A 27,660-nucleotide genomic window follows, 5' to 3' on the forward strand; every position below is an offset into this window, starting at 1 on the left:
GATCTATACAGAATCTTCCACCCTACAGAGACCCAATACACCTTCTTCTCAGCAGCACATGGATCATACTCCAAAATAGACCATGTCATAGCCCACACAAAGAAACTCAGCAAATACCAAAGTACTGATGTCATCCCATGTATTATATATGACCACAGTGGATTAAAGGTAAACCTCAATAACAATGGTTACCACAGAGGCTATACACATTCTTTCCTGAGGCTAAACCCCACACTGTTATCCAACACTTGGGCCACAGACCAAATCAAAGATGAAATCACGGAATTCATAAGCCACAATGACAATGAAAATACATCACAAAGAAACCTATGGGACACAGCTAAGGCAGTACTGAGGGGCAAGATCATTGCCCTCAGCACTCACATTAAAAGAATGGAAGCAGAGCAGGTGAATAACCTCACGATGAAACTAAAACAACTGGAGAAACAAGAAATGACCGAATCTAAAATGACTAGGAGGAGAGAGATCACAAAGATTAAAGAAGAGATAAATCTGATTGAAAATAGAAAGACCATTCAACAAATAAATAAGACTAAAAGCTGGTTCTTTGAGAAAATAAACAAAATTGACAGACCCCTCGCAAGACTTACAAAAAAAAGAAGAGAAGATACTCATATACATAAAATCAGGGACTCCACCGGAAAAATTACAAGTACACACAATATTCAAACAATCATAAGGAGCTATGTCCAGAACCTCTACTCACTAAAAAACAATAATTTTACAGAAATGGATCAATTCTTAGAGAAGTATAAACTGCCCAAACTGAACCAAGAAGAAATAAATCAACTAAATAAACCAATAACTTACAGTGAGATACAGGAGGTAATCAAGAACCTCCCAACAAAGGAAAGCCTAGGCCCAGATGGATTCACCAATGAATTCTACAAAACCTTTAGTGAGGAGCTAATAGCAATACTCCTCAAATTCTTCCATGAAATAGAAACAGAGGGAGAAATCCCAAACTCATTCTATGAAGCTAATATCATACTCATTCCCAAACCAGGCAAAGACCCAACAAAAAAAGAGAACTACAGACCAATATCACTAATGAACACAGACACAAAGCTCCTCAATAAAATATTAGCTAACAGGATCCAGAAACTGATCAAGAAAATTATACATCATGACCAAGTAGGCTTCATCCCACGGTCACAAGGATGGTTCAACATCCGTAAATCAATCAACGTAATTCACCACATAAAGAGAACTAAAATCAAGAATCACATTGTTATCTCAGTCGATGCCCAAAAAGCCTTTGACAAAATACAACATCCATACTTATTAAAAGCTTTGGAGACAACAGGAATAGATGGAACATTCCTCAAAACAATAAAAGCCATATACAACAGACCAACTGCTAACATCATACTAAATGGAGAGAAACTTAAATCATTCCCCCTAAACTCAGGAACAAGACAAGGATGCCACTCTCTCCACTTCTTTTCAACATAGTGCTGGAATCCCTAGCCATAGTAATAAGGCAAGAGGAGGACATCAAAGGGATCCACATCGGCAAGGAAGAAATCAAACTATCCCTATTTGCAGACAACATGATCTTATATCTGAAGGACCCAAAAAACTCAGTCCCCAAACTCCTACACCTAATAAACCATTTTGGCTAAGTAGCAGGATACAAAATCAATCCACAAAAGTCAGCAGCTTTTCTGTATACCTGCAATATACAAACAGAAAACGAAATTATGGAAACAATTCCATTTACAGTAGCCAAAAAAAAGAACAAAGTACCTAGGGATCAACTCAACAAAGGACGTGACGGACCTATTTAATGAGAACTATAAAAATCTAATAAGGGAAATCAAAGAAGACACAAGGAGATGGAAAGACCTTCCATGCTCATGGGTAGGCAGAATCAATATAGTGAAAATGGCCATACTGCCCAAATTGTTATACAAATTCAATGCAATCCCTATCAAAATCCCAGTCACATTCTTCACTGAAATAGAGAAAGCAATCCATAAATTCATATGGAACAGCAAAAGACCTAGAATAGCCAAAGCAATTCTAGGCAAAAGAAGCAGTGCAGGAGGTATCACAATACCAGACTTCAAGCTCTACTACAGGGCCATCATAACAAAAACAGCCTGGTATTGGTATAAAAACAGATCGGAAGACCAATGGATTAGAATTGAAGATCCAGAAATAAAACCGCACTCTTACAGTCAGCTGATATTCGACAAAGGAGCTAAAGACATACAATGGAATAAACATAGCCTCTTCAACTACTGGTGCTGGGAGAACTGGGCAGCCATATGCAGAAAACTCAAAGTAGACCCAAGCCTATCACCATGCACCAAGATCAACTCAAAATGGATCAAGGACCTCAATATCAGACCTGAATCCTTGAAACTACTGAAGGACAGAGTAGGAAAGACACTAGAACTTATAGGCACAGGAAGGAACTTCCTGAATATAGTCCCAGGGGCACAACAAATAGGGGAGAGACTCGACAAATGGGACTACTACAAATTAAAAAGTTTCTGCACAGCTAAGGACATAGCCACCAAAACATAAAGACAGCCAACCATATGGGAAAGGATCTTTACCAGCACAGCAACAGACAAAGGCCTGATATCTGTCATCTACAGAGAACTCAAAAAACTAACCCCTCCAAGCCCAATAAACCAATTAGGAAATGGGAAAAGGAGCTAAAGAGAGACTTCATAAGAGAAGAAATAAAAATGGCAAAGAAACATATGAGGAAATGTTCAACATCCCTGATAGTAAAAGAAATGCAAATAAAAACAACCCTGAGATACCACCTCACCCCAGTTAGAATGGCCTATACTCTGAACTCAGGCAACAACAAATGCTGGAGGGGGTGTGGGGAAATAGGAACCCTTCTCCATTGTTGGTGGGAGTGCAAATTAGTACAACCACTTTGGAGAACAGTATGGAGGTTTCTCAAAAAGCTCAATATAGACCTACCACCCTATGACCCAGCCATACCACTCCTAGGCATCTATCCTAAACAGCAAGTCCCAAGATATCAAAAAGACATTTGTACTTCCATGTTTATCGCGCCACAATTCACAATATCCAAAATATGGAAACAACCCAGATGCCCCTCCACAGATGAATGGATCCAAAAAATATGGTACCTTTACACAATGGAATACTACATAGCGATTAGGAATGGTGAAATATTGTTATTCGCAGGGAAATGGTCAGAACTCGAACAAATAATGTTGAGCGAGACAAGCCTACAACACAGAAAACAAAGGGGCATGATCTCCCTGATATATGACACTTAAGAAAGGGAGACGGAGAGACAGTAGAGGCCAGGTCTGTGGAACCAAAAAATGCTTGTCAAAGGGTATTTCCCACAGGATTAGGGCAGTGACCCAACAGTATGTAACTAAAGCCAAACAACTACTCAACATATAAAGGTAAAAAATTGACCTCTCAGTGGAATACAATAGCTCAAAAGCTATGTATGTACGTTCATATAAGACTACTGTCGACATATTGTCTAATATCGACATTACATTAAAGCCCTAGGCGAATTTTCTTGGGCTTGGCCACATAGCTACTGTATATGTTCTTGCTACATTGTGTGTTGTATATATGTCTACCTGACCTAGAGAAGGGAAAGAAAAACAGGGTGTAAGATATCACAAGAAATGTACACACTGCCCTACTATGTAACTGTACCCTTTTTGCACAACAGCTTGTAAAAAAAGTTTGTGTTCAATTAATAAATAAATTAAATTTAAAAAAAGAAATGTACACATTGCCCTACTATGTAACTGTGTACCCTTTTTGCACAACACCTTGTCAAAAAATTTTTGTTTAATTAATAAACAAATTACAAAACAAAAAAGAAAATTCAGAGTAAACATAAGGCCCTAAGATCAAACTCCAGTACCAGCAAAACAAAATAGTTTTCTTGCCTGTCTGTATTGTGTATCTTGCCTCTTTAATAAACAAAAACAAAAACCCCAAAAAAAACCACAAAATAAAAAAATCCAAACACACAAAAATAATAATAATAAACAAAAACATAGTTTCAAAGGAATAATAAACCACAAAATCAAACAAAAGTAGAAACATCATAACTTCTAACAGAACTCTCTCAGAGTCAAACTGAAGAAATGAATCCTAGTGTTCCAGTGCTAAAATACTTGCAATCTCTGCAGCTGCAGTGAGCCTTTCATTATTTAATTAACCTGGTGATGGTGGCAAGGTTAAGTTGTCCAAAGTGCTCCTGCTCTTGCACACTAGCGCTGACTTCAGCAATGTGGATGTTAGAGGAAGTTCTGCCTACTGATAGAATGTGAAGTCATCAAACTCTTTGGGTAGTTAGCACACTTGGTAATAGATTCTTAAACACTAGATAGATGACCATAGTAACATGTGTTTGCAGTCTCAGATACTCAGGAGACTGAGGTAGGAAGGAGGATTGGGTGAGCACATGAGTTTGAGTTCAGCCTGGATAACATAGGGAGACCTCATCTCAAAAACAACAAAACCTGGCTGGGCATCCATAGCTCACCAGTAATCCTACCTACTAAGGAACCTGAGATCTGAGGACCATGGTTTGAAGCCATCCCAGACAAGAAAAGTCTGTGATACTCTCATCTCAACCACAAAAAGCTGGAAGTAGAGCTATGGCTCTAGTGGTAGAGCATTAGCCTTGAGCAAAAAGAGCTCAGAGATAGCACCCAGGCCCAGAGTTCAAGCTTCAGTACCAGTACAAAAACAAAGAACAAAACAAAAACACACAAAGCTGGTGCTTGTGGCTCATACCCATAATCCTAATTACTCAGGAGGGTGAGACCTGGAGGATCGATTTTTCAGCTGACCTAGTCTGAAAAATCAGAAAGATTCCATCTCCAATCAACCATCAAAAAGCATGGCTAGAGGCATGGCTCAAGTACTAGAGTGCCAGCTGAACAAGCAACTCAACCAAGTACAAGATCCTGAGTTCAAACTAGAGTATTGCCTAAATAATCAAATAGATATGAACAAAACAAAAACCCAAAATAGTACCAAATTCTCCTTGGAAAGGTTGCTGATGCCTAGATTCAGCACATGGATGTGTTCAACAGCCTGGTATATGCTATTCAACAGCGGGAAGGGAAGTACTGAACCTAGTAAGTGCTTGCAGAATGACTGAAGGCTAACAAATGCAAAGACTCCCACTGACAGGGAACTAGATGCCTGAGGTCAAACCTCAATACTGCTTAAAAAATTATCACTTTGTAGAAAGTGATCCTTCATCTCAAAGCACTATATGCTAATTACTTTTCAAGGTGCTGTCAGCTATCTCCTAAAAGTAAGTACATTTTCCTTTGATGTGAAATATCTGCATTTTCTTAAGGTATAATCTTAATATGCATTTCATTCTCATATCACATTCCCACAGCTGTCTTACCCAGTGTCTTCCATTAGCGCCAGTGTGATTCGAGAGAGGACTCGGTTCTGGGTATGAGAACCGGTCATGGCTTCATTCTGAAAACCACCAGAAGATTTCAATTAGAAGAATTAGAAGTACAACTCCCAATTAGTTCTGATTCCTCTAATGTGTATTTTAAATGTTTCAAGTGAGAGGCTGGAAAAATAACTGCTTCAAAATGGTGAAATACAAATGCTTGAAACATAAAATAAAATCCATTTTCTGCCTCAAATGTCTGTATCATGTGTGTCTTGGGAACCAGCATTCAAGACTTTACAAATGGAATCAGAAATACCAGTATAAAAAAAAACACATTTGCCAGTCAAAGTCAAGTGCATAGTTGAGATGAATGCTAAGGTAATTTGGGATGAAGAACGGTTGTTACCTCAATGACATAGAAAAGCTTTTCTAAACCTCAACTTTATAATTACAGTAACACACTAACATGCAAAACAAGTGTGACAGAATCATGGAATCAAACAATATCCATTAGGGGACCTAAACTACTGTGTACTAGCTACCAAACATCTTAATTTGTATCCTAAAATTTATACTTGGAAGTTATCCATTGGTGAGGGCTTTGTTGACTCTTAGGGAGCATATTTTATTTTCGGGCAGCTGTAAGTATTCTTTGAGTCTTTATACTGAATATTACATGGTCATCTCAAATACTTTAATATCATCATTTTAAAAAGTGCTTTTTGAGAACACAAAGTTGTTTTTGGAAGACAGAAGTCAGTGAAATACTGTCTTCAAATCTCCTATTGAAAAAACTACATACATTCTCATTTCTGGCCCATCTACATCTTGCTAAAGGGAAACACTTGAGAAAATTCTTTAAGGAAAATATAAAACTGAATACTCATGGAAGAATCAGTACATGAACTTTCATTATGCTTTCATCAGTGCTATTTTGTGGTTACCTTGATCAGAACAGTTAAGTACAAGCACCAATGTTACTCCTTTCATAATTTTAACACCCTTAGGATATAAACTGATCTCAAAAAAGAAATAGACCTTTTGCATCAGAAATTCTGCTTTGAGGGCTTTATTTTTCCTTCCTTTCCAGGTAAGTAAATGTAACCTTGGATTAACTATTTCTAGTTCTGCTCCTAGGAACAGCACTTGATAAAAGGTGGAATGTCAACTTTCTTATTAGCTAACAGTTCTTAGAAAAAAGCCTGTGGGGGGGCTGGGGATATAGCCTAGTGGCAAGAGTGCCTGCCTCGGATACACGAGGCCCTAGGTTCGATTCCCCAGCACCACATATACAGAAAACGGCCAGAAGCGGCGCTGTGGCTCAAGTGGCAGAGTGCTAGCCTTGAGCGGGAAGAAGCCAGGGACAGTGCTCAGGCCCTAAGTCCAAGGCCCAGGACTGGCCAAAAAAAAAAGAAAAAAGCCTGTGGGGGCTTAGTGGTGGAGTGCTTGCCCAGCATGCATGTAGCCCTGGGCTTATTCCTCAGTATCACATAAACAGAAAAAGCCAGGCGTGGCACTAGCCTTGAGCAAAAGAAGCTCAAGAACAGTGCCCAGGCACTCAATTCAGACCCCAGGACCGGTGGGGGGGAGGAGGGAGGCGGGCAGGAAGGCAAGGGGGGAAGGCGGGAGGGAGGCAGGGAGGGAGGGAGGGAGGGATAAAGGAAGGGAAAAAGGGAGGGAAGAGATAGAAAGAGGCCTGTGGTTCATCTCTCTGGGCTTGGAATTCCTGTAAATCAGCTCAATTATCTGTTATTAAGCCACACTTAGGGAATCCCTGTACACTTAGGGAATCCCTGGTGTACAGATCTGCTAAGAAGATAATGGCTTCTATCTGGCATTCTTAAGCCACAATGGTTCTTACATCTACTATGATGTTTCACTCCTCTACTGAGCTGGAGCAGAGGGAGAAGCACAAATAACACCCCATATTCTGCTGTGTATAGGCTGACTTCGCTATGCTAGCAGGCTGGGCATGCTTCCTACTGTCCTTTACCCTTCTAAGGGAATCTTTTTTTGCAAAGAGGCCTAATGAGAACCTAAGAACAACTGCTGAGACACTACCCTGGAAGGTGTGGCAACTGCTCACTGTGCTGTGTTTGAGGCTCGCCTGCAAGTATATATATAGATTGTCTCTCATCTGTGTTCTTTGTTTACATGTACAATTCCCCATCCAGCTGCTTCTTGATACAGGTAAAGAAATTCTAGAACAGATCACAGGAATGCAGTTATTAGAAATTCAATGTCTTTTTTGGTCTAAGTAGGGTTTTTTTGTTTATTTGTTTGCCAGTCCTGGGGCTTGAACTCAGGGCCTGTGCACTGTTCCTAGCTTCTTCTTGCTCAAGGCTAATACGCTACCTGATAAGCCACAGTGCCACTTCTGGCCTTTTTTGTTTATGTGGCGCTGTGAACCTAGGGCTTCATACATGCTAGAGAAGCATACTACCACTAAGCCATATTCCCAGGCCCCTAAGTAGTTTTTTTTTTTTTTTTTGCCAGTTTTGGGCCTTGGACTCAGGGCCTGAGCACTGCCCCTGGCCTCTTTTTGCTCAAGGCTAGTACTCTGCCATTTGAGCCACAGCACCACTTCTTGCCGTTTTCTATATATGTGGTGCTTGGGAATTGAACATAGGGCTTCATGTATACAAGGCAAGCACTCTTGCCACTAGGCCATATTCCTAGCCCCCCCTAAGTAGTTTTTTAAGACTTGCTTTTTGTAGATTTTTGATTACTGGTTTTCCTCACATTTTGTTATTTTTGTGAATAATTTTAAAGAGAAGTCTTTTAGGAAAGCAAATGTTACACCAAAGCAGAAGCAGCTGTACTGTCTTGGAAAGATGTCCACAATATATCATTAAATGGAAAAAATTCCCATAAATTAATAAATTCATTAAGAAAATATTTTTTCGTGTGTATGTGTGTGTACATATATTTAGGGAAGAATACACAAAAAACTTAGCAACTCTATTTAGAGAATGGATTTACAGAGCTGGAGTGGGAAAGGGACTTTTAAAATTTACTTTGTAACCCATTTGAATAACTTTTATTATGAGCATAAATGACTTTTACTGAAAGAAAGAGTGAGCAAGAAAGAAGTCTAGGAAAAATTTTAGATGGCTAACCTCTAACAACCGCTTCTCCCAGTGGTTGAGTTCTGTACCCATACCACCTTGATTTTCAAGTTCCATTCCTTCTAGAACTGGACAATTAAAATGTTTTCGTGCTTCATCCTAAGAATCAGAAAAAAGCATCAACCCCACAAAAGTACCATAAGATAACAGTAAACTATAATATGGGTATAATAAAGTGGATATTAAAGAATTACTTTGGTAAAAAATTAGTATAACTAAGGGCTAGGAATATGGCCTAGTGGCAAGAGTGCTTCCCTTGTATACATGAAGCCCTGAGTTTGATTCCTCAGCACCACATTAATAGAAAATGGCCAGAAGTGGCACTGTGGCTCAAGTGGCAGAGTGCTAGCCTTGAACAAAAAAAAACCAGGGACAGTGCTCAGGCCCTGAGTCCAAGCCCCAGGACAGGCAAAATAAAAAATAAAAAATTAGTATAATTAAATATTTAGATGCTGTCAGATTCATCTTTGCTAGGAAATTATTATTTGCCTCTGAAGATTTTGAATAAGTCACTTTTTTTCTTGGCAGAGGTGTGCTAGTTCTGGGGCTTGAACTCAGGGCTCAGGTGATGTCCCTGAGCTTTTTTGCTCAAGGGGAGTACTCTACCACTTGAGCAACAGCTCTATTTCTGGCTTTTTGCTGGTTAGTTGGAGGTAAGAGTCTTGTGAACTTTTCTGTCCAGGTTGGCTTCAAACTGCAATCATCAGAGCTTAGCCTCCTGAGTAGCTAGTTACAGGTGTGAGCCATGGGCACACACACACACACACACACACACACACACACACACACAACCCCCCCCCCCCCCCCCGACTGGGGCTGGGAAGATGGCTTAGTGGTAGAGTGCTTGCCTGGCTTGCACGAAGTCCTGGGTTTCATTCCTCCTCAATACCACATAAACAGAAAAAGCCAAAAATGGTGCCCGAAAGTTTAGGGACAGTGCCCAGGCCCTAAGTTCAAGCCCTAGGACTGGCAAAAAAAAAAAAAGCTAGACTATTATGATTGCTTCTAGAAATGTTTATATCAACACATTTAAATTTTTTTAATTTATGATAAGTAACAGTAACTATATACCTTTAGAGAACACTGATCTATGTATATAATGCAGAATAATCAAATCAAACTAACGTATCTATCACTTCAGACATTTTTTTCACTGAGGAACATTTAAAACTCACTTTAGCAATTTTGAAATGTAAAATGTAATAGTAACTATATTCACTAGGTTGTGCAATAGATTGCCTTAACAGCAGTTATTCCTCCTGACTGAAACTTTGGACTCTTGCAGCATTATCTCATTCCTTTCTTCTTCATCTCTAACTACCATTCTGTACTATTTCTATGTGTCTCACGTATTAATGAGAACATCAAGTATTTGTCTTTCCACACATGGCTTGCTTCACTTAGCATAATGTTCTCTAATTCTACTCATGATATCAGAAATGACACAATTCCCCTGCTTTTTGAGGCTGAATAGTATTCTGTTGAGTACATATGACACATTTTCTTTATCCATCCATTTGATTCCCAAATGTTTGAGTTGTGCTGCAAGGAACATGGAGTACAGACATCTCTTTGACAAACTAATTTCAAACATTTGGTCTAAAGACCCAGATGTAGGTTTGCTGGATAACATGACAATTCTAGAAACTAAAAACATTTCTGAGAAACTTCCATAATGTTTGCAACTAATTAACATTTAAACCAATAGTGTACAAGAGCTTTTTTCCCCCCTTTTTTCTGTAGCTCCTCTATAGCTCCTCTGTTTTGTCTGTCTTCTTTTTTTTAATGTGTGACACTGAGTTTTGAACTCAATAGCCTTGAGCTTGCTAGGCAGGTGCTTTACCACTGAGTCTTCCTTTAGCTATTCTGACATTCTGATAACAGCCATTCTGACAGGTGTGAAATGATCTCATTATAGTTCCTTAATGATTAGTGATGCTGAACTTTTCTCTCATACATATGTTGGACATTTGTATATCTTCCTCTCTTGTAAGTCTTAGACTAATAGCCCATTGCTTTTTTTATTTTTCTTATTATGCAGTCCAGACCGCTCTTGAACTTGAGCTCCTCCTGCCTCTGCTGGGATTAAAAGTATACACCATATCTGAATTCTTGTCCCATTTTAAAAATTCATGCTTTAGTTTTCTTGCTATTAAGTGTAGTTTCTTATATATTTTGGGTACTAACTCCCTCATCAGATATATAGGTTGCAAATATTTTACTCCAATCTCTGTTGTCTTGACACAGTGCTGACTTTCCTTTGGTGCACAGAAACTTTTGTTTGTTTGTTTGTTTGTTTTTGGCCAGTCCTGGGGCTTGGACTCAGGGCCTGAGCACTGTCCCTGGCTTCTTCTTGCTCAAGGCTAGCACTCTGCCACTTGAGCCACAGCGCCACTTCTGGCCATTTTCTGTATATGTGGTGCTGGGGAATCAAACCCAGGGCCTCATGTATACGAGGCAAGCACTCTTGCCACTAGGCCATATCCCCAGCCCTGGTGCATAAAAACTTTTAACTTTTCCATTTTAATGTGATTTACAATTTAAAATATAGTTATCCAGCTAAGTACTGGTAGCTTATGCCAGTAATCCTAGAAACTCATAAGGCTGAGATCTGAGGATCATGGTTTGAAGCTGACCTAGGCAGGAAAGTCTGTGAGACTCTTATTATCTCTAATTAACTTCTAAAAAGCAATCCATTGAGCTGTGGCTCAAGTGGTAGAATGGTAGCATTTAAGGAAAAAAAAGCTCAGGGATAGCAGCTAGGCCCTGAGTTCAAAGCCCAGGACCTGCAAAAAAAAAAAAAAAATGACTTAAGCATTTCAGGTGTGAAAGGCTGTTTGGCAGTAGTTATGGTGACTTTTCTGACTGCAGTTTTCAATAATTGCAACAAGACTGCATTTATGTATCCACTGACTTCAGGACTGCTGAAATCTGGCCATTAATTTCCCCACATATCTATGCCTCCTTAAGTCACAAGGCCCAACTTGCTCACATACACCTCAACTTCAGTACCTTCAGTAACAGTACCTAAAATTATAAACTGCAGAGGTGTTGGTTCTTTTCACACCAGGTACTAGGAGGCAAAGGTGGCTTCAGTTCAGGATGTATTATACAAGTCTTCTTGGTATGAATGCCATTGCTCTAATAAATTTTTCATATTGAGATGGCTTTCTCCTAAAGCCACCTACAACAAAAGACTTAAGTAATCACTCTCATCCATGCTGCCATTTATTTATTTTATTTATTCATTCATTCATTCATTTACTTATGATTGCCAGTCCTAAGGTTTGAAGTCAGGGCCTGGGCACTGTCTCTGAGCTTCTTTTGCTCAAGGCTAACATTCTATCACTTGAACCACAGCACTTCTCACTTTTTCTATTTATGTGGTACTGAGGAATCGAACCCAAGGCTTCATGCATGCTAGGAAAGCACTCTACCACCAAACCACATTCCCAACCCTGGCTTTTTTTTTTTTTAAGAGGAGTGAGCAGTACTGGGGCTTGACACTAGGACCTTGTGCTTGCTTAGGAGATAATCTAACAGTTAAGTCACACCTGCAGACTAGCATTTTCCTGCTTACTGAATGATGAAGTCTTAATGATTTTTCTGCCCATCTGGCTCTTAACTAACTGCAATCTTTCAGATCTCAGCCTACTGAGTACCTAGGATTACAAGAGTGAGCCAACAGCTCCTGACTCATGGTGACCTTAATCAATCACATGTTCTTTTTTTTTTTTTTTTTTTTTTGGCCAGTCCTGGGCCTTGGACTCAGGGCCTGAGCACTGTCCCTGGCTTCTTCCCGCTCAAGGCTAGCACTCTGCCACTTGAGCCACAGCGCCGCTTCTGGCCGGTTTCTGTATATGTGGTGCTGGGGAATCGAACCTAGGGCCTCGTGTATCCGAGGCAGGCACTCTTGCCACTAGGCTATATCCCCAGCCCCAATCATATGTTCTTATACAATGATTAATAAAGCAAGAACGATAATGAAGGAAGATGGTTTGTGAGACATGAAGCAGTTAGTAATACTTACAACAACACGAGGTGTTACTAGGAGATACACAGTGTGGTGAACAACTTTATTATCTCGAACATTCCATAATCTCTCCACTTTTCGAACTACTTTATCACTCCATTGATATAATCCAAGACTGAAATTGCAGAATAAAAAGGCAGTTATTTCTAGCTGGATACCAGTGGCTGATGCCTGTTATCCTAGCTACTCAAGAGTCTGAGATCTAAGGATTGTGGTTTGAAGCCAGCCATCTCCAATTAAACATAAAAAAAAAAAAAACAGAAAAGAAAGACAAAAAGCCAGAAGTACAGCTGTGACTCAAATTGTGGAGGGATAGCACCCATGTCACGAGTTCAAACCCAAAGACTGGCACAAAAACAAAACCAAAGCTATTTTTGCAAAGTCACTACTACTCTGAATACAAAAGTGAACATAGATATCAATGAGACTGAAATATGTGGGAGTTTATTATGTGCCCCATCCATACAAAGTACTTGATAAGAATTTTCAAACTTCATCTCTGCAACAGCCTTATGGGATTATAAGCATTATTTTGTAAATAGGTGGAAGCTTAAGGACATAAAGTAATTTGCTCAAGTTCATATAGCTAATTCTGGGCTAAGATGACAATGAATCAATTGCTCGCTCTCTCTTTTTTTCTCCTTTTTCTTTTTTGTGGTTACTGGGGTTGGATCCAGGACCTTGCATATGCTATATATGCACTCTACCATCAAGCTAGGCCTCAACTGCTTCATTCTGACATATCATAATGAAACGCTTATTTTGTATACTTTTTATATATTGGTTTAAAAAAAGGCTAAAATTTCACAGGAATGTTGAGGGCTGAAAATGTAATCCAGATCATCAGCATATAGATGTAAAAGAGGTAAGAAATATTTAAGTCTTAGCTCTAGTGCTAGCCAATTTGAAGTCACAAAGATGAGGAGGTTCCAACAAAGGGTAGAAAGATAGATAAGTGGGAAGGTGAAAGGTGGTGGTATACTAGAAAGTTAAGTGAAGCAAGTACTCCTAGAGGACAGAGACTGAGAAGTCTTAGATGGTATGTACGGCACTGAAAATTGTTCATGAGAATTGAGAACAAATGCCTTTGCTGTCTATCCTTCCCAGCCAAAATACAAATCTGCCAAGTCTGGAAGTTAAAAAACAAAAAAGCAAAACTAAGCAAGTCCAGAGATATATCCAAGAATACCAAACAAAGAGGCTGAGCAAAAATATTTGTCATCCTGATTTAGTGACAAAGAATTTATTTAATAACTATGCTATGAAAATGGCTAAGAAACAAGATTAAAATCCTTACACTTCATGCCACCTACAAAAATAAATTCCAGAAAGATTCCAGGAAAAATGACAGGGAAGGAGTTCTAAAACCTCATCCATGAGAACAATGAGGAAACTAGCCAAATTGGCCAAATCAATTTTTTCAGAACCCTGGAAATAAACTAAAAGTTTGCAGTCATTTGGTAAGCACTTATTCATGAAAAATAGCACGGATAAATCTCATCAAGAACAGCAAGATTAAAAAACAATCTAATACATCCAACTGGTCCTGCACAAGAAGCACTATTTAGATTGAAGGACACAAAAAGGTAAAGGCAAGCATTAAAAAAGATACACTAGGGGGCTGGGAATATGGCCTAATGGCAAGAGTGTTTATTGCGTATACATGAAGCCCTGGGTTTGACTCCCCAGAACCACATATATAGAAAATGACCAGAAGTGGTACTGTGGCTCAAGTGGTAGAGTGCTAGCCTTGAGCAAAAAGAAGCTAGGAACAGTGCTCAGGCCCTGAGTCCAAAGCCCAGGACTGGCCAAAAAAAAAAAAAAAAAAAAAAAGATACACTAGGGGCTGGTAATATGGCCTAGTGGTAAAGTGCTCGTATACATGAAGCCCTGGGTTGGATTCTTTAGCACCACATATATAGAAAAGGCCAGATGTGGCACTGTGGCTCAAGTGGTAGAGTGATAGCCTTGAGCAAAATGAAGCTAGGGACAGTGCTCAGGCTCTGAGTTCAAGTTCCAAGACTGGCCAAAAAAAAAAAAAAAGATACACTATGCAGGGCGCCAGTGGCTCATGCCTGTAATCCTAGCTATACAGGAGGCTGAGATCTGAGGATCCCAGTTCAAAGCCAACCCGGGGGAAAAAAATCCATGAGATTCATCTCCAATTAACCACTAGAAAAACAGATGTGGTGCTGTGGCTCAAGTGGTAGAGTGCTAGCCTTGAGCTGAAGAGTTCAGGGACAGTGCCCAGGCCCAGAGTTCAAGCTCTTTGATTGACAAAACAAAAACAAAAACAACAACCCACAAAAAAGCAAAAAACGCTATGTAAGGCTAGGTATGGTAGTTCACACCTGTAATTCCAGCACTTAGAAGGCAAGAGGATCAAAAGTTTAAGGACAACCAAAGATACATTCTGAGGCGTACACCTGTAATCTAAGCTACTTAACAGGCTGAGACCTGGAGGTTTGAGTTTTAAAGCTATCCCAGGTAGAAGTCTTTGAGACTCCATCTCCAATAACTAGCAAAACAATGGACTGAAGACATAGCTCAAGTAGTAGAGTGCCAGCCCAGCAACAAGTCAAGTGAGGCCATGAATTTAAGCTCTTGGGGGCGGTATATACACACATGCAAACACATGCACACACACACATGCACACGCATGTGTTATATTCTGTAACTAATACTCAAAGCAGGAACCTAAGTGGTTATACTAACAAGACAAAATAGACTTTTAGGACAACTGTTATTACAAAGGAAACGAGGTCATAATAATAAAATTTGAATAGCTATAAGAATGTGCCCTACAAAAAGAATCCCAAAATATAGAAAAAACAATTCAGGTGACACAAAAAGAAGTGTACTCATTACCTGATTTATAACTCTGCAGTACATCACCTTTATAACAATAAAAAATTTTAAATAAATTCTGAATGGATTAAATTTGAATGTAAGCAAAAAGTCATAGTAATCTACAAAAATAAATTATAGTGAATACTTTCATAGGTCCAGAGATATATATGATCTTAATAAAGAAAAATAGATGAATTTAATGAAATAAAAATGTTAAGTTTCTATATGGCAAAAATATGATAAATGAAGTAAAAAGATCACTAGTTGGAAGACATATATGCAACAAACATGAATCAGAGTATCTCTAATTTATATAGCACACATACCATGTAAATAAAAAAGAAAACTAAGATAAAAGATTAGCCAAAGAAAAGTCATCATACAAAGAAAAAAATGCAATACAATGTCACTAATAGTCCTACAAATTGAACAATGAGATAACATCTTTTATCCATTATATGGGCCTAAAAAAGGAGAGAGAAAGGTATCAAGTGCAGTGCTGTTAAGGTGGCAACAAAAGCATTCGGGCCTCTGGTAGAGAATGCACTCTGCAGCACCTTCCTACAGAACCCAACACAGTACAAGGAGTGGCACAGCCGTACAGCTCTTGACTAGTTTATGTTGTAAGGTCCCGGGTTTGACCCACAGCACCAAAAGAAAAGAGTAATATGATAGATTTTGTTCAAAGTTTTAGACCACTCAGAGATTTTGAATCAGCAATCCAAATTTGGGGGGTGTACACTATGTAAATAAAAATCTTACCACAAAAATAATGCATCTATTTACTTCACAAAATTATGATAGACATCAATTTTTATTTTTCCCTATAAACTGAATTTTTCCTTTCTTGGGCTTTTTCCCTATGTTATTTTTGCCACAGTCACTTGGAATTTCTATGAAAAAGCTAATTTTTCTGACATTATTTTATGAAGTTTTTGAAAATAAGTATGTTATGGAAGACTATACAAAACCAACCCACATTTCTCCACAGCCCAGGAATGAAAACCAGTTATAATGTGGTGACAAGAGCTTGCCAGGTAAGAGGAGTCTCAGTTCTTTGTACATATCCATCAGGAAGCTCATGGCCTCTTCCAGCCAACCTTGTTTGTTTTAGTATCTACAACCACCTGCAGTTAGCCATAAAGTCACACATGAATTTTCATTGTGGTACCCAACCTGCCTGGGTTCTTAAATGACAAGAACAGGAATGAATTAGAAAATACCTGTAGTTAAAAGGGGGGAGACCATCTGCAAACCTTGATGTTAGAGGGTTTCCATTTTGATCATGGTAGAATGCAAAGAGTCCAGCAGAGAAACCCTGTAAGAAGTTCAAAACATCTGGTGAACACATGAAATGTGATTACAGAGACTGTATAGGCATTACCACAGGAGGGCACCATGCCAACACTTCCCCAGAGCTTCTCATACACAGGATATGGACAAATGAGTTCTTAAAGACTTGAATGCTAACTACTTGATTTAGATATTTTTAATGGAAGCTTGTCCAAAACGCTTTCTATATTGTGAAAATATTTCCAATGTTAAGTATTGAGAACCAATATTGTGCTATAGTGATACTTGCAGGCAATCTTAAGAGTTTTAATAGAGTACCCCAGCTGTTGTGTTTCTACTTTTGTCTGTTTACTTTTAAAAGTTATTTTAGTGTTCTTTCTTCGGGTAACAATTCAAAGAGGAGAAATGATTAAAGCAGTACATCAAATTTCACAACCAACTCCAGAACATTATTAAAATAAAAAAGATAAGGCAAGGGATGGTGGCTCAAGCCTGTAATCCCGACCTCTATGGATGTTAAAAAAAAAAGGGGGAGGGGGGTTAGAGTGTGGCTCATGTTGCTGGTGTGCCTGCCTAGCAATTATGAAGCCCTGAGTTCAAATCTTTAGTACCACACAAAAAAAGAAAAAATGCTATTATCAAATAGTTATTGGTCACTACCACCTAATTAATCAATTTCTTCGGCAAAATTTTTGCTTCCTTAGCTGTGGCCTATATGTGGTCAAAGTTTGCAAAATGAATAATGTAGTCCAGATGATTTTTCGGTCTGTGTTTTCTTCTCTTTTTTTTAAATGCATTATGATGAATTTAAATAGTTGTTTAAAATAACATGCACTGAAGTCATGCAAAGGTTAAAATAATTTGCCTTATCGTTTGTAATACTATAAATGCAGGGGGTCTTTTTAAGCTCAGCAAGTTGAAACTTTTTCTAAGCATGTGCTCCCATTTCAGACAGAGGACATCTAGTAGTCAAGGTACTATGAGGACTATGATAGACAACTGTATGACTTCACAGGAAACAGCTGTATTTATAGATATCTAATTGTGTGTGTGTGTGTGTGTGTGTGTGTGTGTGTGTGTGTGCGCGCACATGAACGCACAGGTACGGGTCTGGGTGCTGACCCTGAGCTTTTGTGCTCAAGGCTAACACTCTGCCCACTTGAGCCACAGCTTCACTTGCAGCTTTTGGGTGTAATTGGAGATAAGAGTCTTACAGACTTTCCTGCCTAGGCTGGCTTCAAACTGCAATCCTGATCTCAGCCTCCTGAGTAGCTAAGATTACAGGTATGAGCCACCAGCGCCTGGCTCTAGACATCCAATTTTTATAATGGCCTATGATAGACAGCTTTTGAGGCTTAAAACTAATGTTTAAAATATGAGATATTTAAACTTTGAAGATAATTAAAATGTGTAAGAAAGTTTAAAAAATAAGAAACTTCCATATCTTCTAAGGGAATATTTTCATCATACTTTTTCTTTTCCACACTTGTTCTAGGCAGGAGTTATACCACTGAGCTACATCAAGCCTCCCCTGTCTCTCTCTTTTTTTTTTTTTTTTTTTTTGCCAGTCCTAGTGACTGAACTCAGGGCCTGGGCACTATACCTGAGCTTCTTTTGCTCAAGGCTAGAACTCTACCACTTGAGCCACAGCGACACTTTCTTTTTTCTCTTTTAAGTACTGGAACATTGGAGAGAAATTTTCCAGAAACTCTATTGTCTCATCCCTTCTTCCCCTCTTCAGAGGGAATTACTACCCTGAAGTCAATGTGACTAAGTCTCATACATATTTCCATGCTTTTACTCATTCATAATGATAAAAAAAATCTAGTTTTATTTTGGGAATTTAGGAAACATATAGAAAGGCATATTGGCATATATATAAAATGCACTATAGGGTTTTGTTTTGGGGTTTTTTTTGCCAGTCTTGGGGCCTGAACTCAGGGCCTGGGTGCTGTCTTTGAGCTTCTTCTGCACAAGGCTAGTGTTCTACCACTCGACATATAGCACCACTTCTGGCCTTTTCTGAGTAGTTTATTGGAGATGTGAATCTCATAGACTTTTCTTGCTTGGACTGGCTTCGAGCCACAATCCCCAGATCTCAGCCTCCTGAGTAGCAGGCATGAGCCACCAGCACCAGGAAAAATGCACTTTTACTCAGGCCTGTGAGCTGTTCCTGAGCTCTTCCGCTTGAGGCTAGTGATCTACCACTTGCGCCAGAGAACCACTTCTGGTTTTCTGGTGGTTAACTGGAGATACAAGTCACCCCTGAGTTCGGTTCCCCAGTTCAAGTGGTAGAGTGCTATCCTTGAGCAAAAAGAAGCCAGGGGGGCTGGGGGTATGGCCTAGTGGCAAGAGTGCTTGTCTGGTATACATGAGGCCCTGGGTTCGATTCCCCAGCACCACATATACAGAAAATGGCCAGAAGTGGCGCTGTGGCTCAAGTGGCAGAGTGCTAGCCTTGAGCAAAAAGAAGCCAGGGACAGTGCTCAGGCCCTGAGTCCAAGCCCCAGGACTGGCAAAAAAAAAAAAAAAAAAAAAAAAGAAGCCAGGGACAGTGCTCAGGCCCTGAGTTCAAGCCCCAGGACTGGCAAAAAAAGATAGATTCTATACCACTGAACTGCAAGTTTAACATGGTAAAAATGGGCCCGGGTTCGTTTCCCAGTCAGGGAAACCAAATAAAATAAAATAAAATGGTTAAAATTGTACAGTTTTTGTTTAGGCATATTTTATCACATTAAGAAACATTTTCTACAGCTATTTACTTTTTGATTTTGTTTTGGGGAAAGATGAGGGTTGATCCCTGAGACTCAAGCGTGATAGGCAAATGTTTCACCAGTGACTTATAATTCTAGCCCTTTCTAGGCATTCACACAAAGTGAGACCAAAGGAGGATACTCTTAGGGGAGGAACACAAAGGTGCAATGCCTATGTGCATCTAGTCATACAAAACAATGTTTATCAAAATGATCTCCAGGAAATGGAAAGAGGTTTTTTTTTTTTTCTTTTTTGCTGTTTTTGTTTTCTTTCTGTTCTGTTTGTTCCTTTATGTCTTTGGGAATATAAGGGGAGACACAGAAATGGAGGGACAAAGGGTGAACAAATGCAGCAGTCGAACACATTAGACACTATGTTGAAAATGAACCACATAAACTATTTATCTGACTGTACCCTAGTACATCACCTTATGATAAATAATATTAATAATAATTCTAGCCCTTCATTTTCTATTTATTCTTTTGCTGGTCATGGGCCTGGGCATTGTCTCTGCGCTCTTTTTTTTTAACCAGTCCTGGGCCTTGGACTCAGGGTCTGAGCACTGTCTCTGGCTTCTTTTTACTCAAGGCTAGCACTACTGCCACTTGAGCCACAGCACCACTTCTATATATGTAGTGATGGGGAATTGAACCCAGGGCTTCATGCATACAAGGTAAGCACTCTTGCCACTAGGCTATATTCCCAGCCCCTGTCCCTGAACTCTTTTGCTCAAGTCTAGTGCTCTAATGCTTTAAGTCATAGCACTACTTCCGGTTTTCTGGGGATTGGGGTAAGGGGTGATAATTAGAGATAAGAGTCTCATAGACTTTCCTATCCATCATGGCTTCAAACCATGATCCTCAGCCTCTTCAGTAGCCAGGATTACAGGCCAGGGCCAGCCACTGACACACCCTCCTTCTTTTTGATTCTGTTTTGAGACAAAGTATCAATGTCTTACTAGGCACTGGCTGCTCACACCTGTAATCTTAGCTACTCAGGAGGTTGAAATGGGAACATCAATTGATCAACTACAATTCCTGTGCAACCCTTACATCCCTGTGAGACTCTCATCTCCAATTAGGGTGGTGCTGTGGCTAAAAGTGCTAGAGCACTAGCCATGAGCATAAGAGCTCAGGAAGAGTGCCCACCCTCTAAATTTAAGCCCCAGGATTGACAAAAAAAATTTTTTTACCAATGTATTAAAGTTCATAATCCTCCTGCCTCAGACTTCTAAGTACTGGAATTACAGGTGTGTAATACCAGGTTTCATTACTAAGTATTTCATTACTAATACATTGGTTTCATTATTAAGCATTATTTCTGGCTATCTGTCTACACTGATAAATTATGTCCAGACCATTCATTGTAAACATCATAGTATTCTATTTTAAGAACAAAATATTTCTCTATTGCACTGAAAAGTGTCAGGTTATTTTTTTAAAGTTCTTTTTTGTTGTTGTTGCCAGTCCTGGGGTGTGGACTCAGGGCCTGAGCACTGTCCCTGGCTTCTTTTTGCTCAAGGCTAGTACTCAGTACTCTACCTCTTGAGCCACAGCTCCACTTCCGGCTTTTTTCTATATATGTGGTGCTGAGGAATTGAACCCAGGGCTTCATATATACAAGGCGAGCACTTTACCACCAGGCCATATTCTCAGCCCCTAAAGTTCTTAGATATTGTAAACATACAGACATATAACAGTAAAATCCCCCTCTGCTTAACTAATACAAGCTAAATTTAAAAAAATATATAGATAATGTTGTACACATGTTTAGTGACCATCAGAAGAGTGCAAACTGAGTTCAAGGATATGCTGTTTCTCATTATTGGATAATGACAAATTGCTCACTCAAGTGGCCGTGACAATTTATTCTCCCATTATGTAATTTAGATTCCTACCTTCCTTTAGTCTGATGGTGCTGTTAACTTTTGCCAGTTTGCCAGTCACTCATATTTGGTTTTAAAAATAGGTGATCAAAGTAAGTGTACATACCTTGTCAACATTTCTGGGACAAGAGGATTTTTTTTCTTTGTTTACTGCCTGTTCATAATGTGATATATCTTCTGTCTGCAATTTCTCTATTCATACTTTCCTATAAAGTAGACTTCAAGCTTGTTGCTTTGCATTTCTAAACATAGTTTATCCAGAGCTCATAGTTCATAAAGTTTATATTCTTATTTAGAATGGTGTTTGGGGAGAGAGGAAAGATGGCGCCGAAAGAATAGTGAGGAACCCCGACTCGCACCAACTGAATAGCGAGCTGGGAACTACAACACCCAACACCCCACCAAGAACCCAGCAAAACCAGCATCCAGAAGCAGTGGAGAAACGCAGGAAAACAAAAAGGAGCAAAAAAGAAGAACCGAAAACCTACACGGAGCCGGAGATTCATCGGGGCACCCTCCCCCCACCAGCCGACCCTGGCCCAAACAGGGCCAGGCTGGGAAAGGGGAACCCGGCGATCCGCAGACAGGTTGCCAGGAGCGCAGAATCCATATAGCGGGAGACCCCACGGACACAAGGCAGGGTGCGGAGCAAGACACACACCTGCAGCAACGAGAAGTTCGGGTCCACACCGGATTCGGACAAGGGAACCCAGTGCGGCAGAAAGAGGGAACGGGGGAAGCCACCACAACACTTCGCCAACCCCTGAAGGGCCAACGGCTGCACGGGACACACACACACAAAGCAGCAAAAGTGAGTCCCCCATAATCCCTTCCCCCAACGGGAGACCCAAGCCCGACAAAGAAGCTATAGCTCCCTCCCTCCCCCTCCCCACTCCCGTGGGAACAAAGAACGCCCCAAATCAGGCGGGAAGCTCCCATCAGGCGCTGGGAAGCCAGTCTAGCAGGGGAAGGGCGGAACAGCCCCAAGCCCCCAAAGGTTCCTGAACTGGCAGAACCGGCCCCGCCCCCTTCCCAACAGGGGCCGGGGGATGGCCGGCAGGGCAAGCCCCACCCGAGGCGCCTGGACCTTGCGGACTCTTACAACTAAAATCACAGGCGCTGGTGGGCAATACCAGCCCAGCAGGGTCACCTGAGCCTGATCACGTCCCCCCCTCGCAGCAGAGGCGAGGTCTGAGGGTGCCAAGCCACACCCGGACAGTCGATCCCACTGGGCCCCACATATACTGCCTCCCCCCCCCAACGGACTCGCGGGAGGGCGCAAGCACAACCCAACAACCCAGGGCTCGCTCTGGGAGGCAGACCCCGCTAAAGTGCCTGTTGTAGGCGTCTCACAGTGCACAGGAGGGCGGGGCCCCGGCGAAAGCGCCCGCTCTAGTAGGCGTGCCCTGCACTGGTGGGCGGGGCCACAGCGACAGCACCTGCTGCCATAGACACGCCTACACAGAAGGGAGGGAAGACCTACACACACCTCCAGATGCGCAAATCACAAAGAAACATAACTCAGTTCATCAAAGGACAAGCCACCTCGCCAGCTCCAAAAAGCAGCACGACTGAAGAGGAGATGGAGACTAAAAAAGCTAATGAGGCCATGTTAACAGGAATGATCGAAAGCGTCAGAAATGAAATCAGAAAACAATTCCAGGAGTTTAGAGCGGAAATCTGGAAGGACACCCAGGAAGCTAAGAAAGAAATGGAAGCAAAACTGGATACAATGCAAGCCTCGTTTAAAGAAATGGAAGCAAAAATGGATACAATGCAAGCCACCTTTAAAGAAAATCTCCACACCCTGAGAATTGAAATGCATGAAAAAATAGATTTAAAATACAACTCTTTAAAGGAAGAAATTTCCACCATCAGAGCTGATATGACAACCATGAATAGCTCTCTGACATCCATAAACTCCGCAATTGAAACCATAACACAAAGAGTTGACCATATGGAATCCAGAATCTCTCGCCTGGACGATGAAGCAGCTGACAACAACCAGAAAATGACCACACTCCAAGAAAAGGTGAAGCTTCAGGGAAGATTAATCCAGGAACTAATGGACAAAGACAAGAGATATAATCTCCGCATAATTGGAATAGAAGAAGGAGCCGAATATCAGAGCAGAGGGCTTAACCATGTCCTCAATAAAGTTATTGCAGAAAACTTCCCCAATCTCACAGGGGACCCCATCCAGGTAACCGAAGCCTATAGGACACCTGGCAGGCCAGACCCCAGGAAAACCACCCCAAGGCACATAATATTCAAGACTACAGACCTCAAGATTAAAGAGCAAATTCTGAATTCAGCCAAAGCGAAGAAGGAAACTTTTTTCAATGGGAAGAGGATTCGAATAACATCCGACTTATCCACACAAACTTACCAAGCTCGAAGTGAGTGGAAGAACACTATCCAAGTACTTCAGAATAACAATTTACAACCTCGGATCAAATATCCAGCGAAACTGGAGTTCACATTCGAAGGGAGAACCAGATCTTTCCACACCAAAGAGGAGCTAAAGGAGTATGTGAATAAAAAACCAGCCCTACAGCGAATATTAAGAGGGGAACCCCACCCAACAGAGATCGTAAAAGACACACAGACAGAATCAGAAAGAAACTTCAATAGCCAAAGTCCAGCAGAAAGACCAGCTCACTAAAGACAAGAAGAAAAAAAAAAAAACAGGAAAAAACAGCCCAACAAGAAAATGGAAGGAGAAAAAACACCCTTATCCTTGATCTCTTTAAATATAAATGGCTTAAACTCCCCGATTAAGAGGAGCAGACTGGCAGAATGGATCCGCAAACAAAAAGTTGACCTCTGTTGTCTACAAGAGACCCACCTTACAGCAAGGGACAAAAACAGGCTCCGAATGAAAGGATGGACCAAGATCTACCAAGCAAATGCACCCACCAAAACGGCAGGTGTAGCCATTCTGATCTCAGACAAGCTGGACTTCTCTTTAAAGTCCACTCAAAAAGACAAAGAAGGACACTACATATTAATACAAGGAAAAATCCAGAATCAAGACATCACGGTGATAAATGTATACTCACCGAACAAAAGAGGCCCGACATATGTCAAGCAAATTCTCACAGAATTACAGAGCAAGATAGATGCAAACACAATCATAGTGGGTGACTTTAATACTCCTCTCTCTCCAAGAGACAGATCCAACACCCAGAGGATTAGTAAGGGAGCTGAGGACCTAAATAACACCATTTCCCAAATGGATCTAACAGACCTATATAGAACCTTCCACCCTACAGAGACCCAATACACCTTCTTTTCAGCAGCCCATGGATCATATTCCAAAATAGACCACGTCATAGCCCACACAAAGAACCTCAGCAAATACAAAAGTATTGACATCATCCCATGTATTATATCTGATCACAGTGGATTAAAGGTAACCCTCAACAACAAAGGATACCACAGAGCCTATACACACTCTTGGAGGCTAAACCCCATGCTGCTATCCAACACGTGGGCCACAGATCAAATTAAAGATGAAATCAAGGAATTCATAAGCCACAATGACAAAGAAAACACATCACAAAGAAACCTATGGGACACAGCTAAGGCAGTACTGAGGGGCAAGATCATTGCCCTCAGCACTCACATTAAAAGAATGGAAGCAGAGCAGGTGAATAACCTCACGATGAAACTAAAACAACTGGAGAAACAAGAAATGACCGAATCTAAAATGACTAGGAGGAGAGAGATCACAAAGATTAAAGAAGAGATAAATCTGATTGAAAATAGAAAGACCATTCAACAAATAAATAAGACTAAAAGCTGGTTCTTTGAGAAAATAAACAAAATTGACAGGCCCCTTGCAAGACTCACAAAAAAAAGAAGAGAAGAGACTCATATTCGTAAAATCAGGGACTCCACAGGAAAAATTACGACAAGTACACACGATATTCAAACAATCATAAGGAGCTATTTCCAAAACCTCTACTCAGCAAAAAACAATAATTTTACAGAAATGGATCAATTCTTAGAGAAGTACAAACTGCCCAAACTGAACCAAGAAGAAATAAATCAACTAAATAAACCAATAACTTACAGTGAGATACAAGAGGTAATCAAGAACCTCCCTACTAAGAAAAGCCCAGGCCCAGATGGATTCACCAATGAATTCTACAAAACCTTTAGTGAGGAGCTAATTCCAATACTCCTCAAACTCTTCCGCGAAATAGAAACGGAGGGAGAAATCCCAAACTCATTCTATGAAGCTAATATCATACTCATCCCCAAACCAGGCAAAGATCCAACAAAAAAAGAGAACTACAGACCAATATCACTAATGAACACAGATGCAAAGCTTCTCAATAAAATATTAGCTAACAGGATCCAGAAACTGATTAAGAATATCATACATCATGACCAAGTAGGCTTCATCCCTCAGTCACAAGGATGGTTCAACATCCGTAAATCAATCAATGTAATTCACCACATAAACAGAACTAAAATCAAGAATCACATTGTTATCTCAGTTGATGCCCAAAAAGCCTTCGACAAAATACAACATCCATACCTATTAAAAGCTTTGGAGAGAAGAGGAATAGATGGAACATTCCTCAAAACAATAAAAGCCATATACAACAGACCAACTGCTAATATCATATTAAATGGAGAGAAACTTAAATCATTCCCCCTAAACACAGGAACAAGACAAGGATGCCCACTCTCCCCACTTCTGTTCAACATAGTGCTGGAATCCCTAGCCATAGCAATAAGGCAAGAGGAGGACATCAAAGGGATCCACGTCGGCAAGGAAGAAATCAAGTTATCCCTATTCGCAGACGACATGATCTTATATCTCAAGGACCCAAAAAACTCAGTACCCAAACTCCTACATCTAATAAACCAATTTGGCAAAGTAGCAGGATACAAAATCAATCCACAAAAGTCAGCAGCTTTTCTGTACACCAGCAATAGACAAACAGAAAACGAAATTATGGAAACAATTCCATTTACAGTAGCCAAAAAAAGAATAAAGTACCTAGGGATCAACTTAACCAAGGACGTGACGGACCTATTCAATGAAAACTACAAAAATCTAATAAGGGAAATCAAAGAAGACACAAGGAGATGGAAAGACCTCCCATGCTCATGGGAAGGCAGAATCAATATAGTGAAAATGGCCATATTGCCCAAATTGTTATACAAATTCAATGCAATACCTATCAAAATCCCAGCCACATTCTTCACTGAAATAGAGAAACCAGTCCATAAATTCATATGGAACAGCAAAAAACCTAGAATAGCCAAAGCAATTCTAGGCAAAAAACATAGTGCAGGAGGTATTACCATACCAGACTTCAAGCTCTACTACAAGGCCATCATAACAAAAACAGCATGGTATTGGTATAAAAACAGATCGGAAGACCAGTGGATTAGAATTGAAGACCCAGAAATAAAACCGCACTCTTACAGCCAACTGATATTCGACAAAGGAGCTAAAGACATACAATGGAATAAACATAGCCTCTTCAACTACTGGTGCTAGGAGAACTGGGCAGCCATATGCAGAAAACTCAAAGTAGACCCAAGCCTATCACCATGCACCAAGATCAACTCAAAATGGATCAAGGACCTCAACATCAGACCTGAATCCTTGAAACTACTGAAGGACAGAGTAGGAAAGACACTAGAACTTATAGGCACAGGAAGGAACTTCCTGAACAGAGTCCCAGGGGCACAACAAATAGGGGAAAGACTCAACAAATGGGACTACTACAAATTAAAAAGTTTCTGCACAGCTAAGGTCATAGCCACCAAAATAGAAAGACAGCCAACGATATGGGAAAGGATATTTACCAGCACAGCAACAGACAAAGGCCTGATATCTGTCATCTACAGAGAACTCAAAAAACTAAGCCCCTCCAAGCCCAATAAACCTATTAGGAAATGGGCAAAAGAGCTAAAGAGAGACTTCACAAGAGAAGATATAAAAATGGCAAAGAAACACATGAGGAAATGCTCAACATCCCTGCTAGTAAAGGAAATGCAAATAAAAACAACCCTGAGATACCACCTCACCCCAGTTAGAATGGCCTATACTCTGAACTCAGGAAACAACAAATGCTGGAGGGGCTGTGGGGAAAGAGGAACCCTTCTCCATTGTTGGTGGGAGTGCAAATTAGTACAACCACTTTGGAGAACAGTATGGAGGTTTCTCAAAAAGCTCAATATAGACCTACCCTATGACCCAGCCATACCACTCCTAGGCATCTATCCTAAACAGCAAAACCCAAGATATCAAAAGGACATTTGTACTTCC

General features: G+C 40.4%; 1 protein-coding gene across 4 annotated transcripts in view; it reads right to left on the minus strand.

The window, feature by feature from the left end:
- Positions 1–27,660, minus strand: part of Lmln (leishmanolysin like peptidase) — an 82,086-nt gene that overhangs the window by 31,374 nt on the left and 23,052 nt on the right. For all 4 annotated transcript variants that reach the window (XR_007211021.1, XM_048346851.1, XM_048346850.1 and 1 more), the window contains 4 exons: positions 16,654–16,748; positions 12,578–12,695; positions 8,539–8,646; positions 5,420–5,496 (listed from right to left, as the gene is read on the minus strand). Coding sequence is in view for 3 of the 4 variants with exons in the window: in XM_048346851.1 (XP_048202808.1) it covers positions 5,420–5,496; positions 8,539–8,646; positions 12,578–12,695; positions 16,654–16,748 (398 nt within the window). In the remaining variant the exon portion in view is untranslated. The remainder of the gene's footprint in view (positions 1–5,419; positions 5,497–8,538; positions 8,647–12,577; positions 12,696–16,653; positions 16,749–27,660) is intronic.

The sequence above is a fragment of the Perognathus longimembris genome, chromosome 5 (genome assembly GCF_023159225.1).
Source record: "Perognathus longimembris pacificus isolate PPM17 chromosome 5, ASM2315922v1, whole genome shotgun sequence".
Taxonomy (NCBI): Eukaryota; Metazoa; Chordata; class Mammalia; order Rodentia; family Heteromyidae; genus Perognathus; species Perognathus longimembris.